The 17,290-nt window shown below is 35.3% G+C and overlaps 3 protein-coding genes across 3 annotated transcripts in view; 1 reads left to right on the plus strand and 2 right to left on the minus strand.

Moving 5' to 3' along the window:
• Window positions 1–333: 333 nt before the first annotated feature.
• On the minus strand, window positions 334–2,957 carry LOC129873654 (uncharacterized). Its single transcript, XM_055948783.1, has one exon. The coding sequence runs from the start codon at window positions 2,588–2,590 to the stop codon at window positions 614–616; it is 1,977 nt and encodes a 658-aa protein (XP_055804758.1). The 5' UTR covers window positions 2,591–2,957; the 3' UTR covers window positions 334–613.
• Window positions 2,958–6,466: 3,509 nt separating this feature from the next.
• Window positions 6,467–17,290, plus strand: part of LOC129872328 (uncharacterized) — a 67,909-nt gene continuing 57,085 nt past the window's right edge. The window contains exon 1 of the mRNA XM_055947283.1: window positions 6,467–6,470. The gene's annotated coding sequence lies outside the window, so the exon portion shown is untranslated. The remainder of the gene's footprint in view (window positions 6,471–17,290) is intronic.
• Window positions 15,727–16,846, minus strand: LOC129872712 (probable pectinesterase 30). Its single transcript, XM_055947633.1, has 2 exons — window positions 16,522–16,846; window positions 15,727–16,421 (listed from the first exon to the last, which is right to left on the minus strand). Exons 1-2 carry the CDS (start codon window positions 16,844–16,846, stop codon window positions 15,727–15,729), a joined length of 1,020 nt encoding a protein of 339 aa, XP_055803608.1.

The raw sequence follows: 17,290 nt of genomic DNA on the forward strand, positions 1-17,290 counted from the left end.
CGCGACAATTTACCTAGTGTTAAATTAGAGGGGAAGTCTTTAGTTATTCACCTTGGTTAGCATACTAGAATTTAAAAAATCATTCGCTTTTAAGTTTACTTTCATTCCATTCATAAAAAATTCCATTACCTAAACTTGAGTTATCATAATTCACTCCTCAAATTTCTCTTTTAACAAATAACAGCTTAGGCCTCACCTTAGAAACATTCCAGAATTTTGAGTCGCAATAGCTACACACAAAGGAAAATAAAGGCTTATGTTGGCATAGGGTCTTTCCGTTTCCCTTGCAAAATGAGAAATGCCCTTAAGCATCACGAACTAAAAAAAGGGAAATTTGAGAAAACGAATATCAATATAACCAAAGAATAAGGTATTCTGTGTCCTAGATACAATAATACACCTTGTAGAACTGAACAATATTACAATGGAGCAAGAGTCATTTGATTTTTGTATGGGGGTGAACAGGGTGTTCCACTATATCATTAGGGAAGACAAAAAGTCCTATCTTATGTACACTCCCAAGACCATAGTAAACTGAGAGAAACTGTAAATAGAAATAGAAATTTTCATCTAACAACTTACAAATCCTGCACATTGAGTTTTGCAGATGCAATTAATGGAATCCCCTTGAGCCTCTGGACTGATAGAGTTCCAGCCTGCTTTTAGCTTCCTGCAGTAAAGACTCCACATCTTCATCTTGAATCAAGTAGGACTGTTTTGATGCCCATTCAAGAACTGTAAGCACCTCAGCTTGAGCAAGCTCTTCGCTATCAGGGACGTGCAATGCAATGTAGCATAGCAAAAGCAATGCAGGACTCTGAACTATTTGTTCACCAAAGTAAACAAGTTGGATCAGATGTTTTGCCCCTCCAGCGCTGATGATTGCCTTGGAATGATCAAGGTGAAGGTAATTCACCGAGCTAGCAAATTTTGTGAGGGCAATGGCAGCTTCCTTAGAAATCTCTGCTTCTCGCTCATCCAGCAGTTTTACTAATGGAGTAATCATCCTTGTCTCTGTAGCTCGAAAAGTCCTGGCCAAACTTCCGATAGCTTTAACACATGGAACAAGCAGATCTGAATCAGCTTGTTCAATGATTCTTAGCAATTGATCAACAACAGCTTTGCAGGCAGAAGAATTAGGCTTGAAGGCTGACCTTCTCAACTCAGCATCTATTTCTGCCACGGATGTTATTTCCATTATTGCCATAGCAGAATCGTACTGAACATCGTCAGGTCCTTTCTCTAACAGTACTGCAAAACAAAGCAATGCTCTTGATTCAGTGATACTACGACAAATGGGCGAATTTCCCTTGGCAAGTTTCCATAGTGCTCTTGCAGCCATTGCCTTCATATCAGCCTTGGTAGCAGGGTCCTCTAGTTCTCTCCCTTTATTAGTCAGACCAGATGAAGATAAACTATGCTGGTTGTGGTGGTGCACTTGATTTTGCTTCTGACTGTTATTTCCATTAACCTTGGTCTGACTTGTCTGGTTTAAACCATTCACAGGATTCTGCTGAGGCTGTTTTATTTGACCCTTCATTGCCGTAGCAACCACACTGTGCATATGATTAGGCTTCTTATTCCCCAGTGGATGTGAAAGAGAATGATTTTTGTCTTCATCCTCAATCACCTTATTCACAGTATCATGAGCATTACCATTGGTATTACTAGCCAAGACAACAGCGTGGTGAATCGATGTGGCTTTGCTGACAATGGCGTATTTGCTATGTTCCTGAACTGTCTCGAAAGCAAGATGACTAACCAGCAATCGAATTGTATTATGCTGGTGAAAAAGATCTTGACATTTGGGATAATGAGAAGCAAGCTCAGATACTGCCCAAGCCACCACTGCTTGAACCTTCATAGGACCTTCTTTGAGGATTTTCGCAAATACTGAGCAAACCCCAGCATGTATCATGTGTTCGACGCTTTCTGGGTCACGTCCAAGAAGACCAATTGCCCTCGCAGCATTCTCCTGACCCTCTGATTTCCCTTCTTTCAACAACTTCAGCAATGGCCCAACTCCGCCTTCTTCAATAATCAATTTCCCGTACCGGTCATTATCTCTGGCTAAAGAAACAAGCGAATTGGCCGCGTCTGATCTGTCATCAACACTCCCCGTGTACAAAATGGCGATCTGCTCCCAAATAAGGCATAAAATGGGCTCGTTAGCAGCAATAGGAGGGAGACCCAAACAGTCATCGGCTCGTTCATCAGCTGAAGCCGATACACGGAGAAGCCACGACACGTCACCAATGGAGTTTTCCAACTGGGAAGACATTTTACGGAATTGTGCAGCAGGGATGATGGTAAAAACTCGCTTGACAAGTCCATGAGCTCTGCACTTGAGCACAAGAGCCAAAGCTTTTTCAAGAACTTGTTCAGTGTCGTCAATGATCCGACGCGTGGGCCGTTCATAAAGGTCGTTTCCGGCGCGTGCAGCCTGACGGAGAAGGGCCACAAGTTTCTCAGTTTTGGACCTGAGATCAGTACATTCTTGCTTGAACGAACTTGCCTCATCGGCGGCCTTTATCACCTGGTCTGCTAATTGGATCGGCTTTGTCAAGATCTGCTTCACTAGGTCCGCCATGAAACCCCACAAATTCAAAAACCTCTGAACTCCAACAAAACCGTAGATAAAAAGTCTTAAAAATTGAGTCTTTGAATAACCCCCAACTCAAAACTTGACAAAAATCACTGACCGGAAAAATTAGAAAAATGGGTCTTGAAATAATCGTTTGTTTTAATGAGAAAAAGGAATGAAGATGGAGGGAGAAGAAATGAGAAATGGATTTTGGTTTTGAAAGGAATTTGTTTACATTGAAATTTGAAAAAGCTGAAGTAGTCTTGAAAGGTTTGGCAATGGAGGAGGTGAGGTTGGGTGACTGACTTGGACAGTCTTACGATATTTACGAGGTCAAACGCCGTGTTTTATTGTAGTAGTATGTTCTTTTTCCTTTTGCGACTTACTTTTATAATGTTCGACTGCGGGTGCAGTGTTGTAATTAGCTGTCTGAATACTACTAATATCTCAAAGTGAATTATTTTTCACTGTTATAATAAATTACCCATCCAAACATTGGAATAATTTGTAACAGATTTTAAAAAATTGACATTTGAAACTGTCGTAACGCTGCTCAATAACGTAACAATATTAATATATCAACAGAAGTTTTGTTTTTTTTATAGAAATTTCACGATAACACAAAGCCTAAATAACATCTTTATTCTTCGAATGAATACTTTAAACACATTGAGTAAATTCTCATGATAGATGACCACCCTTCAAATCAACTGAATCATCTCGAATTACTATAAATAAAAGGTTATTAGTTGTCACTTTAAATTACATACTATTGGAAATGGACCATTTGCTCCAAACCCAAAAAAAAAATAGGAACAACTGGGTCTAGATTGATGTATAGGGGTGTGGAAGAAAAAGGTTTTGGGCAGGAATTTTAATGAGAAATCCATATCATAAGCTATGTGGGTTTGTTTTTGTCTCTTCAAGGACTAATCTATCACATGCCTCCTTCAATGGCAGATTAAACGGCTACCCTTTTTTGGGATTAAGCCTATTACTCCCCCCATTTTATTTTATTTAATTTTTATATTAAAAATAGATATTTTATTTTATTTATTTATTTTAAATAACTAAATAAAATAATAATAATCAATAAAATACAATATAATTAAAACAGTGAGAGAACTATTATTTCATGGCCCTAGATTTTTCCTCTCCTTTTTTTTTTCTTTTATACTTTTTTTCATGAAGCTAATTAATGAGTCAACATTGAGCTTTGATCAAGTTGTAATATTGTGGTTTTGTGAATTTGGAATATCTTGTCTCTGTACACCTTCGATCCATAGGAAGTACTTTTCAAATCTTGATATTTAATCTCTAACTCAATTGAAGTAATTATCTTCATCAAATTTTGAGCAAAATTAAGACATGCTTCTCTCAAACCTTTACTTTTTAGCCTTCTTCAATGCCATTACTCAATTAGTTACAATCTTTTACAATTTTAGCATTTAAAATGTCTACTTTCAAAATGAAGGGATAAATAAGATTGCAAATATTCAACCAGAAGGGCATAAGTTTTTGACTTTATAAGTATGAATATGTTAAACGTGTCTGCCTCACTTAATAATAAAGATGATTATTCTAACGATGAATATTATAACAAATTAATTGACGCGTGGTTGCATTAGTGATAAAGTCAAGCAACATATACAAAATCATGTACGCAAGTATGATGGTAAAAAATTGAGATAAAAGGTATGGGAATTGACAGTTGCTTGCAGGTTTCATTTAATTACCTGAGCGCCATCAATGCCGCAAAGCCATGGCAAAACTTTTTGGAGTGACATAATTGAGTGGTTCCTGCGTTTCCACAAATTATGCTATATTCCCACTCAACCTTTCCCCTCCTAAAATATCTTCACAGTTATATTCCTTTTTAGTTACTCCCATCCATCCCTTCACTTTTAAATATCCCCGACTATTATTAATATTAAAAATTGTTTAAAAAATTAATAGTTGTTGTAAAATGAGACTAAATTAACAATTTAATACTGAAAGAGAGAGTAAATAGGAGAACTGAAGAAGAAGCAAAGCACAGAATATTTTGTTTTTTTTTCTTTACGACTATCAATTACCAATTCATGGTAATGTATATATAGGTGTTAATTTAGTGGGATGCCCACTTTTAGTGGGCCCCACTTTAATATAAAAATGTGGTGGGCATTCCACTTATATGTGGACACTCCACTTAACACTCCCCCTTGGATGTCCACGTGTAATGTGTTTACATAAAAACACTTTACAAGAAATAATATACTAAGTTATTCTGATGTTGTGTCTACATATCTGATAATACGCCTTGATTGCTGCCTCATTAAAAACCTTACCAGGAAAACCCAATGGGACAAAACCTTGGTGAAGGAAAAAAGAGTGCAGCGCGTATTTACTCCCCCTGATGAAAGCTTCATTTGATATTTTGGAGACGGCGCATTCCAACCTTATGCCTTAGCTTCTCAAAAGTTGATGTTGGTAATGCCTTTGTGAATAAATCTGCAAGATTATCACTTGAACGAACTTGTTGTACATCAATTTCACCATTCTTCTGAAGATCATGTGTGAAGAATAATTTTGGTGAAATGTGTTTCGTTCTGTCTCCTTTTATGAAGCCACCTTTCAATTGAGCTATACACGCGGCATTGTCTTCGAATATAATTGTGGGTACTTTAACATTATTTTCCAGACCACATCTTTCTTTGATGAACTGTATCATCGACCTCAACCACACACATTCTCTACTTGCTTCATGAATTGCTATTATTTCAGCATGATTTGAAGAAGTAGCAACAATGGACTGTTTTGTAGATCGCCATGATATAGCAGTCCCTCCGTGTGTAAACAGATAACCTGTCTGAGATCGAGCTTTATGTGGGTCTGATAAATAACCTGCATCTGCATAACCAATAAGGTCTGCGTAACCTTTGTTAGTATAAAACAAACCCATATCAATCGTACCCTTCAGGTATCGCAAAATGTGTTTGATACCGTTCCAATGCCTTCGCGTTGGGGAAGAACTATACCTTGCTAGCAAATTAACAGAAAATGTTATATCAGGCCTAGTTGCGTTAGCAAGATACATAAGTGCACCAATAGCACTGAGATATGGTACTTCAGGACCAAGAATTTCTTCATCCTCTTCTGGAGGTCGAAATTGATCTTTTTCTACTTCAAGTGATCGAACAACCATTGGAGTACTTAATGGATGTGCTTTGTCCATGTAAAATCTTTTTAAGATTTTCTCAGTGTAGGCAGATTGATGGACAAAAACTCCGTCTGCTAAATGTTCAATTTGTAGACCTAGACAAAGTTTTGTCTTTCCAAGGTCTTTCATTTCAAATTCTTTCTTTAGATATTCAATTGCCTTTTGGACCTCTTCAGGGGTTCCAATGAGATTTATGTCATCAACATAAACGGCGAGTATAACAAACTCTGATTCCGTTTTCTTAATAAAAACACATGGACAAATAACATCATTAATATAACCTTCATTTATTAAGTACTCACTTAGGCGATTATACCACATACGCCCTGATTGTTTCAGACCATATAATGATCTTTCGAGTTTTATTGAGTATACTTCCCGAGACTTTTTACATGCTTCAGGCAATTTTAATCCTTCTGGGATTTTCATGTAAATTTCATTATCAAGTGAACCATAAAGGTAAGCTGTAACCACATCCATTAGGTGTATTTCAAGATTTTTATGTACAGCTAAACTGATGAGATATCGAAATGTTATCCCATCCATAACCGGTGAATATGTTTCTTCATAGTTGACTCCGGGTCTTTGAGAGAATCCTTGTGCAACAAGGCGTGCCTTATATCTTACAATTTCATTTCTCTCATTTCGTTTTCTAACAAAAACCCATTTATAACCAACTGGTTTTACACCTTCAGGGGTTTGGACTACAGGTCCAAAAACCTCACGTTTAGCAAGTGAGTCTAATTCTGATTGAATTGCCTTTTGCCATTCTGGCCAATCACATCTACGTCGACAATCTTCGACGGATTTAGGTTCAAGACTTTCACTATCTTGCATGAGGTTAATTGCAACATTATACGCAAAAACATTATCCACCGTAATTTTTGATCGATCTAAATTTATCTCATCACCGGTAGAACTTATTGAAAGTTCTTCATTCACTTGAGTATCGGGTTCACTGATTTCTTCAGGAATATCAGGATTACTCAAACCTTGACCTTCTTCAGGAAGTTCCTGTGTAGTATCATCTTTATTATTTCTTACGCTTCTTTTTCTAGGATTTTTATCCTTTGAGCCCAACGGTCTACCACGCTTCTGGCGTGTTTGAGATTCAGAAGCTATGATACTTGTAGATGATCCTTTTGGGACATCAATTCGGATAGGTACATTCACTGCAGGGATATGTGACTTAGTTATCCGTTTCAAATCAGTAAATGCATCTGGCATTTGATTTGCTATTTTCTGTAAGTGGATGATCTTCTGGACCTCCTGCTCACATGTGCGGGTGCGTGGATCAAAATGTGATAGTGATGAAACTTTCCACGCAATTTCTTTTTCTTTTTCGGGTTCTTTTTTCTCTCCCCCTAATGGCGGGAAAATTGTTTCATCAAACCGACAATCTGCAAATCGAGCAGTGAATAAATCTCCAGTCAACGGTTCAAGGTATCGAATTATGGAGGGTGAGTCAAACCCAACATATATGCCCAACCTTCGTTGAGGGCCCATTTTTGTACGTTGTGGTGGTGCTACAGGCACGTATACCGCACAACCAAAAATTCTTAAATGAGCTATATTTGGTTCATTACCAAATACTAATTGTGACGGGGAGTATTTATTATAATGAGTCGGTCTGAGACGTACAAGTGCTGCTGCATGTAAGATAGCATGACCCCAAACAGTAATTGACAATTTTGTTTTCATTAGTAGAGGTCTTGCTATTAATTGTAGGCGCTTAATAAATGACTCTGCAAGGCCATTTTGAGTATGAACATGAGCAACAGAATGTTCAATTTTTATCCCAATTGATAAACAATAATCATTAAATGCTTGGGATGTAAATTCTCCAGCATTATCAAGGCGAATGGCCTTAATTGAATAATCTGGGAATTGCGCTCTCAATCTTATTATTTGTGCTAACAATTTCGCAAACGCCAGGTTGCGAGATGATAATAAGCACACATGAGACCATCTAGATGATGCATCTATTAGGACCATAAAATATCTAAACAATCCACTAGGTGGATGAATAGGTCCACATATATCTCCATGTATACGCTCTAAAAAGCCAGGAGATTCGATGCCAACCTTCAGGGTCGATGGTCTGGCAATTAATTTGCCTTGATAACAAGCAGCACATGAAAATTCATCATTTGTAAGAATCTTCTGGTTCTTTAACGGATGTCCAGTTGAATTTTCAAGAATTCGTCTCATCATTATTGATCCAGGATGACCTATTCGATCATGCCATAGCACAAATATATTTGGATCAGTAAACTTCTGGTTTACGATCATATTTGCTTCAATTGCACTAATTTTTGCATAATATAGGCCAGATGACAGAGTTGGTAATTTTTCCAAAATATATTTCTGGCCTGAGACACTCTTGGTTATACCAAGATATTCAATATTCATTTCATTTAGTGTCTCAACATGATATCCATTTCTGCGGATATCTTTAAAACTTAACAAGTTTCGTGAGGATTTAGAAGAAAATAGTGCATCTTCTATAATAATTTTTGTTCCCTTAGGCAGAATTATAGTAGCTCTTCCGGAGCCTTCTATCATTTTTGAATTACCAGAAATTGTAGTAACATTAGCTTTTCTTCTAAGTAAATTGGAAAAATATTTCTCGTCTTTAAATATAGCATGGGTTGTTCCACTATCAATTACACAAATATCCTCGTGATTTATCATTGATCCAAACAAGATTTGACGCATTTCCATATTTTCTTCACAAAGAAAGAAAGTAAATATTATAATTAATACATAATTTATTATACAAAATTTTATTTTATTACATGGATCTAGAAAAATACAAACATAATATTTAATAAATACAACAACAAAGATAATTGTTTAAATATTATCTGGCTTATCAACATTCATATTTACTTCTGGAAAATTAAAGAAATCAGCTACATCCAGATGCATGGGCTCAATATTGTCCTCAGAGATAAAATTTGTCTCTGGATTATTTTCTGTCCTCTTTAACGATGCCTGATATAGCTGAACCAAGCGTTTTGATGACCGGCAAATCCGCGACCAGTGCCCCACACCTCCACATCTATGACATATTGTTTCTGAATTATTCTTCGGTAAAGCTTCTGGCTTTTTACCCTGCCTTTTATATTGCTGGTTATTTCTCGGTGCCAGCCGAGCATCATGATTAAAATTTCTTCTTTGATTACGACCACGACCACGACCACGACTGGGGCCATGACCTCTTTCTCGTTGGTTAGAATTTGCCTGATTCACTTCAGGGAGTGGCAAAGAACCAACTGGCCGACTATCATGATTTTTCATTAATAGTTCATTATGTCTTTCAGCAATAAGAAGGTGAGAAAGTAATTCAGAATATTTTTTAAAGCCTTTTTCGCGATATTGCTGCTGCAGGAGCATATTCGCGGGTGGAAATGTGGAGTACGTTTTTTCAAGTTTATCTTGTTCCGTGATTTCATCTCCGCATAAAGTTAACTGAGCTATAATTTTAAATAAAGCAGAATTATATTCAGTTATATTTTTAAAGTCCATCAGTCTCAGATTTAACCAGTCATAACGTGCTTGTGGAAGCATGACCAACTTCAGGTGGTCATACCTTTCTTTTAAATTTTTCCACAATTTCAAGGGATCTTTTAATGTAAGATATTGTAATTTAAGACCCTCGTCAAGATGGTGGCGGAGGAAAATCATAGCTTTTGCACGGTCTTGACTAGATGCCGTGTTATCATCTTTGATGGTGTCTGCCAGACCCATCGATTCAAGATGAATTTCGGCATCTAGTGCCCATGAAGAGTAATCTTTTCCAGAGATATCCAAAGCAACAAATTCAATTTTTGAAATATTTGCCATTTTATGAAAATAAATTTAAATAAACTTCTTACCACTTTTTGTTACCTTGAAAAATTAGTCGGAGCCTCGTGCTGATAACGTGTTGTAAAATGAGACTAAATTAACAATTTAATACTGAAAGAGAGAGTAAATAGGAGAACTGAAGAAGAAGCAAAGCACAGAATATTTTGTTTTTTTTTCTTTACGACTATCAATTACCAATTCATGGTAATGTATATATAGGTGTTAATTTAGTGGGATGCCCACTTTTAGTGGGCCCCACTTTAATATAAAAATGTGGTGGGCATTCCACTTATATGTGGACACTCCACTTAACAATAGTCAATATTAAGAGTAAAATAAAAAAAACATTTTTCTCTTAATATCTTAAAACAGATAAATAAAATAAAAGGTTACGTACTTTTAATACAATAAACAAAATAAAGGTGAATAGAATGAATAGTACCATAATATAAAGTTCACGCAAGAGGGTAATATTCTTTCTCTTTTTATTGGTTCTAGAAGTTTCTTCTATCCTCATTTTTAAGGTAATTAAATCATGCCAATTGCCAAGTAAACACCTAATCTAGTTTGGACTTTAGTGAGTTGATTTCGTAAACTGTATTGCATCATTAGTGCATAAACTGTTACCTCGTAAAGTAATAGAATAGATTTATTTTTGGATATTCTTATACACTATAATGTATATATGGTTAAAGAATGACTTAGGTAATTTCACGAATAGTAAGTCAACTTTTTATTTTATTGCATTTATTATTAATATTATTATTGTAGTTGTTGCTGCATCAAAGTTGATAAATTGTTTTTTTTAAAATAAAAAATCGCTCAACTAATTTAGTTAAATATCACAGAAAATCATAAAACTATTTTTATAGACAAAAAAAATCATTAAACTTAGTCTAAATACGACAACACGTCATTGTAAAATCTTTTTAAACCAAAAAGTCATTCAATTTGTCTAACTATCACATGTCTTTTATTTTTCCTTCTAATAACTTTATGAACATTTAGGGAAAATTAAGCGATTTTGATTAAAAAAAATAGTCTAGTGACTTTCTTGATACAAAAATAATTCAATGACCTCAATTCAATAAATAAAAATTGAATGACCATTTGTGAAATCAACCCACCAAAGATTTCACACAGCGGGAATAATATTAATTGCAGTAACATAAAATGAAAAGATGAAGCTTTCTGATTTTTAACAGCAATGAAACAGTATGATCATTTTAGGTACTTAGTCAAGTATTGACTTTCAATATTTATTTTACAGTTGCAGTTATCATAATCTTTGTTGGCAAATTGTGGGGACAATTGGCATATAATTAAAGGGATTGACGGCAATTTTTATCGTTTTCTCCTATTAAATTAGAAGGGTGATCGAATAAAGCTCTCTCCGACTGTTACATCTCATTATCAGCCTTTTCGTCTGAAAACTCTTCACAGAAAATCCAAAAGGATCAAAATTAATAGAGACAGAGTTATCAGTGGTAAATTTGCGGACAAACACCAAATTTTTAACTAGGTGAACGGCATGAAGGATAATGTTTAAGTGTAAGGGAGGACATGTGGAAGACAGTCATGTGACCGCCATAGCCATGAATTGGAATTGATTGACCATTATCAATAATTATACCATGTTTAATCCTCTTATTAAAATAAGACGTGAGGTTACCTTGCGTGGATGTCACGTGAGAAGTGGCACCGGTGTCCATGTACCAATTTGCATCCGGAGGAGTGATCCCAAAAGTATGCATAGCGAGTTTAATGTTCGTAGGAGTAGGGGCTACCGTGTAGGCCTGCTGAGGTCGGGGGCCAAGAACACCCGCTCGTGGTGGCACATGCTGTCCATAATTGGGTCGGGACCAAGAAATTGAAGGATATGGACACGGTGGTATAGCCCAAGGACCCCATGATGCCATCCACGACCACTGCTGCCCGCCAGCCCATGGAGAATAGGGCGGAGGGTTCTGCCCCGCTGACTGTGCCGCAGTTGTTGCCGCCTCCCAACTGACCACCACGACCTATATTACTGCCACTGCTGACAGCTCTTTTGCCGCCTCCACGACCTTCATTGTTTCTGTGAAATTTTCCCTCATTATTGCTTCGGTTGTGGTTCTTCTCCTCACCATTAGAATTGCGGTTGGAAGAGGAATTATCAAGAACATTAGGAGGACCCTCGGACGAGCGAGCAACTAAGGCAGCGAAGGAGCTTTGAGCGCTTTCTTAGCACGGACAGCTTCCTCAAGAGTGAGCATCGAACGAGCTTGATAAAATTGAGGCAACGGGGCACGTTGGCGAATAAGAGTGACCACACCTTGGTAGGGCTCAGTAAGGCCAGAGACCAGTTGAAGAACTAATCGATCGTTAGAGATCGGGGAGCCGACATTCTTGAGTTGATCCGCCAGAGATTTGAGATGTTGACAATAGGCAGAGACATTCGAAAAATCTGTCATGTCGACATGAGTGAAGTGTACTCAAGGGTGACAGCATGAGAATGTTTGTTATCCTGGAATATGTCGCGCAAACGATTTCAAGCCTCCACCGCCGTGGTGTCGGGTTCAAGAATTGCATGCAAAAGATCATGAGAGATAGTAGCGTAGAGCCATTGGAGAATGGTGGCCCACAGTTCTTTGTCCTCCTCTTGTGTAGGTCGTTTCTCAGTGGCCGTTGCCGGAGGAATAATATGACCAATCACTCGATGGGATCTTGCATGAATCTTAAAGAGTTTCGCTCATGTGGAATATTGTACGTTCTCCATTTTAAGAGTGATGGGAACATGGTTCTTGATGTTGGATACAACAAGAGTAGAATAAAAGGAAGATTTGGAGTTAGACATGGTGATTGAGAAGAGATGAAGAGGGAGAGGAGAGGGGCGGCGGTAGCAGGAATTCGAGAAGAAGAAGAAGGTCGGATCGTACCCTAGAAATCTGATACCATGAAAGAGATTAATCCTTTAATTTATTTCATTAACCTCAATAGTTTATATACACAAATACAAAAGTATAATTAGGCTATAATTAAGAAAATTAAATATCTCTATATTAGAAACTAAATAAACTAAATATCTCTATATTAAGAACTAAATATATACAATCTGTCAGAATATATTTTCATCTATTCTAACAATGTCAATTTACCAATTCAAACTCCGATAATTTAATTGATGTAATTTATTAAATCAGTTCGTCCAAAATATAGATCATCCAAAATTCTAAATGTTAAAAGAATAAAACTGAATTGTTTGAGTTGTCTTTGGTTGGATTTTTTGCTTTATTAGGTAAAATGGAGGGGAATGATAATTATTTTCTTTTGTATTTTTCAATTACCGATTGAAACTAAAAACGGAAATCATGGAACATTATAATTAGTTGGCCCCGACATTTTTTTTTTAAAAAATGAAGCAGGTATTTATATATTAAATTTTAAAAAGGGAGAAAAAGAACAACTACTAGTAGATTCTATATATATTATTGGTACTGTATATTGTTTAATAAGTTGGTGAATATTAATTATTGTTTAGTTGGCAAACCATGTATTGGAAGTGGCAATCACGAAGTGCCAAATTTATAGAAACTTCAACTATTTGGAAGAGTTGTTCTATCTTTGTCCTCATTTTGATTTTCATTACGGAGATGACAACCATGCCTGCTTCTTTATAATTGAATCTCAACGTTTGAATTCATAGATTAAAATATTGAATCCGTTCCTGCTTCTCTGGAGTAGAACTTCTATTTGTTTGTTTTTTCTGCGAAGGATAAATGTAAGAGGGGAAAAAGCAATTTTAGTGAGTTATCATTGTGACAGAAATAATGACAATATTGATGCAATCATGCTAGAAAATTGCGTCTAGATTCATTATGATAAAATTAAAGTGCACTATACTCCTTTAAATGGGAAGTCATACTCTAAACATAAACAGCCTTTTATAGAATTGTTAACAATGTGCATGCATCTAACTAGGCTTAATGCATGGGGCGTCCTCTCTCACACATAAATACTTCTCTTCAACTATTTTTTTTTTCTTAGTCTAGCTATATATGATGAACAATATTGGAGCCTCTTATTGAGCCTCGAATATTTTCTTTTTAAACAAGGAGTATATGTTAGATGGAGATTGATGGAACATTTGGTGATACAAATTGCAATAATTGTACGTTATATACGGATTCGGTTCCTTATATTTATGCAATACACTTTCCTTTTTAATTTGTCTAAAAAAAAGTGTTAGTTTTCTATAATTGAACAAATTTACTTTTAAAATTATCTTTTCATCTTGTTACATAAATGTCTAAGATTTATGGAATTTTTGTAATTTGAAAAAAAATATAATTAATACTTAACACTATAAAATTTATGTAAATTACACATATTTTTTACTATGAATTTCAAAAGTTTTTATCTCCATCTTTCTTATATTTTGTGTTCAGTCAAATAATGCTACGTAAATTGAAATAGAAATGATTAGTACATATATAGATAACCTGACATATCCTAAGATTCCTTTTTTTGAGGCAAATGCAACAAAAAACAATAGGTGAAAAGTTTGATAAATGCAATTTCAGTTGAGTGAAAGGATATCACAATATATTATTTTTTTAATTTTGCAGGCAGGTACAAATATGGTCCATTCTGAAAGAATAAATCAAACAAAAGACAGTTCATAACTTCATATTAGGCTAAGCAACAAAGAAGGAAAGAGATTGAGAAAGCGAGATGAAGTGTAAATTACTTTTGTCTGTTTTTTCCACATATCTAAACACAAAATCTTCTTTGGACTCTGGCAAAAGTAAAAGGAAAAAAATAAATTAGATTCTGCAATTTTCTTCTAGAAAAAATTATTGCTTGAAGAGATAGAAGCCACGTGTCATCGCAAATTGATTCGAACTTCACTGTTAGTTGAAATTTTATGTGATGAAAAAACTAGACTAAGCTCATGAAAATTGTGTTAAATGTATTTCTTACTTTGTTCTTGGGAGAATTAGTACAGTTTTGACATCATTCTGATTCTGATCTTTCCAAGAAGCAACACAAGCAATGGCATATTTGAAAGGATATCTTTTGAACACAGTTGATGCAGGGTACATAAAAACAAATTAAATTCTGCCATGAAAAAAAAAGACCAGATTTATACTCAAAAAACTATGAACCCTTTGTTTCTGGTAAAGAATATTTGTAATCCTCGAGCTTTATCTACCAATTCTCAATCAAAGTTCAGCTGTATTTTCATTTTTCTTCTTTTTTCCATGATCACATTCTTACAAGAACTAGGACCACAAGCACAAGAATGTCCGACATTATTAATTGGGAAGAATCAATGAATATATATAAGACTGTTGTCTCATTATATAGTTTTGGGTGATCCTCAGTTCATGGCCCTATGTTTGAGGTTGAGTTAATTTTTTATGTTAGTAAAGTTACCATAATATTCTTGATTTACTCAATGTTGGGACTTATTTCATTCCAGCCATGTTATGTTGTTTACGCTCCAAATTGTTCAATCTTGATTGTGCAAGACATTGTCCTATATTAGTTGAGGGAATAAGTTGTAATATATCTTCTTAAACGTTTTAAAATAATTCTCGATTCATGATCTACGTACATTGAAGTTAATTTAGGTCCATTATTAGTAAGAAACATAGTTTCATGTCAACTCCTAGTAAAACCATTATAATTATGAGAAAGTTAGTTAAGCAATCCCAAGAGCATTTGTTAATCTCATTTTTTTAAACCAAAACTTGGAATCTACAAGTAAAGATGCTAGATGAGTCTCCAGCCCAAAACCTGGTTGTAACATTAACCATAGGCACTCCCATATTTTTACCTATCTGATCCCTAAGCGAAAAAAAGGGAAGAAAGAAAAAACTGAAAGCTTTACAAGGATATAGCTAGATAAAAGCAACACTAGAAGCATCAAGATTAATTTGGTCTAATAATTCTTAGATTGGAAAATTGAATAGTAACACACAGGAAAACAAGTGACAAGATATGCTTTCTCGACCTATATCATTTTGTCGAATCGATCAATGTACTTCAAATGACAAATATTCTTTTGAAGAATCGAAAGCAAACATGTGTAAAAATTGATGAATTCCTAACCAGAATATTCCTCAGCACCAACATCAAGATCTAGATAGTATGGAATTAATTTGGGGATCCATTTGTCACCTTGCAAAAAGTTACGAACTGTGAACTTGGACGCTTCTGTTTTATCGATTGTTTTCGACCATTTTACTCTGTGTGTGGTATCGGAACCTGGTCCTCTGTTATTATACTCCGCCAAATATATTTCCGTCACTTCCGGATTTGCAGTCCAGCCTTGCGGGTCAATGAAATCACCAATATAACTTGACATAATTACTCCCTTCCCTCCATTTTTCCAAGGCCACCCTAAGAAACTTTGCACGTCTGACTTATTAAAATCTGTTGCATGTGATATATTACAATTCTGAAGAATTACCCCTGGATTCGAAGTAATGTTGTCTCCACCTGGGGCAAGTATTCTGATTACTTGTCCATGTATTGGTTGTCTAGCTTTAACAAGACAATTTTGAAAAAAAGCACGTCCACAACCAGTGATAAAATCGACTGTACCGAAAATTTTGCATTCTCTAAAAAATGCAGTGTCTAGAGAAAAAATTGTATCCTGGTAACCCACGAAACGGCATTGATAAAATGAAGCAAACCCTCGAAAAGGAGCAGTGGTCAATGCAGCTGCTTGACCACCTTCTGCTCCAGCGGTATTTCTGATTGTCATCGACATTCCAATAAAACCACTGCCATATACTTCTGTTCAATCAAACTTTATAACGTTACGACACTGATCTAAAAGGTTCATAACTTCAAAAAATGACTAATATTATATAGTTGTTGAATTAGAGAGTTTTACCTAATGTGGCTGTGTTAGGCGTTGGGAATCCCTTACTGCTTTTACTTGCTGTAATTATTGTGATTCCCATACCATCACCAACAAGGGCTATATTTGTTTTGTCATTTGGAATGGTGACGTTTTCATTGTAAATTCCTTTTTTGACATGTATAAAGTATTGTTTTGAACTATTTATCGGAGCTGCATTTAACGCTTCAGTGATTGTTTTGTATTTGCCTGAACCATCTTGTGCAACTGTTGAATCGAACGTCATACAATTCACTGCACTCCACCATAGCATCACCATAATTGTCGAAATTACTATTGTTTTCCCTTCCATCTCCATTTTTTTCCTACATAAACAAAAAATATAAAATAAGATCAAAAAAAAATAATTAAAAAAAACGTCATTTTGTAGCGACAAAACACCATCATAAATATTTTTTACTGAAAATATTTTTCAAAAAATATTTTTGTTTAGTATTGTATGCTTAAGAATTGCTATAATCCATCCTAAAGTGCCAAATTTGACTCTCAACAGGTGTTTAGTTGATGTAGCCTTCAGGTAATATAAGTACATCTGAACTCATAACTTTTTGATATGGAGTATAGCTATATATGTAAAATTAAAATTAATTTATTAAATTCTCAACAAAGATTAGATCTAAATTCATAATAAATATGAAAATCTCAATAGTTGAATTCATTAAATTTAAATCATAGATATGCCTCTATGATTTTCCAGCCGCCCAAAAAAATTGAAAAAACATTTAAGTAGATAACTGGTTTA

This window comes from Solanum dulcamara, chromosome 11 (assembly GCF_947179165.1).
Source record: "Solanum dulcamara chromosome 11, daSolDulc1.2, whole genome shotgun sequence".
Taxonomy (NCBI): domain Eukaryota; kingdom Viridiplantae; phylum Streptophyta; class Magnoliopsida; order Solanales; family Solanaceae; genus Solanum; species Solanum dulcamara.

Bases quoted from the DNA above. Each gene is read 5' to 3' on its own strand.
- LOC129872712 (XM_055947633.1), bottom strand. From the start codon at position 16,846: ATGGAGATGGAAGGGAAAACAATAGTAATTTCGACAATTATGGTGATG. The intron at 16,422-16,521 runs GTAAAACTCTCT...TTGATTGAACAG, and splicing joins GCCTAACACAGCCACATTAG to AAGTATATGGCAGTGGTTTT.
- LOC129873654 (XM_055948783.1), bottom strand. From the start codon at position 2,590: ATGGCGGACCTAGTGAAGCAGATCTTGACAAAGCCGATCCAATTAGCA.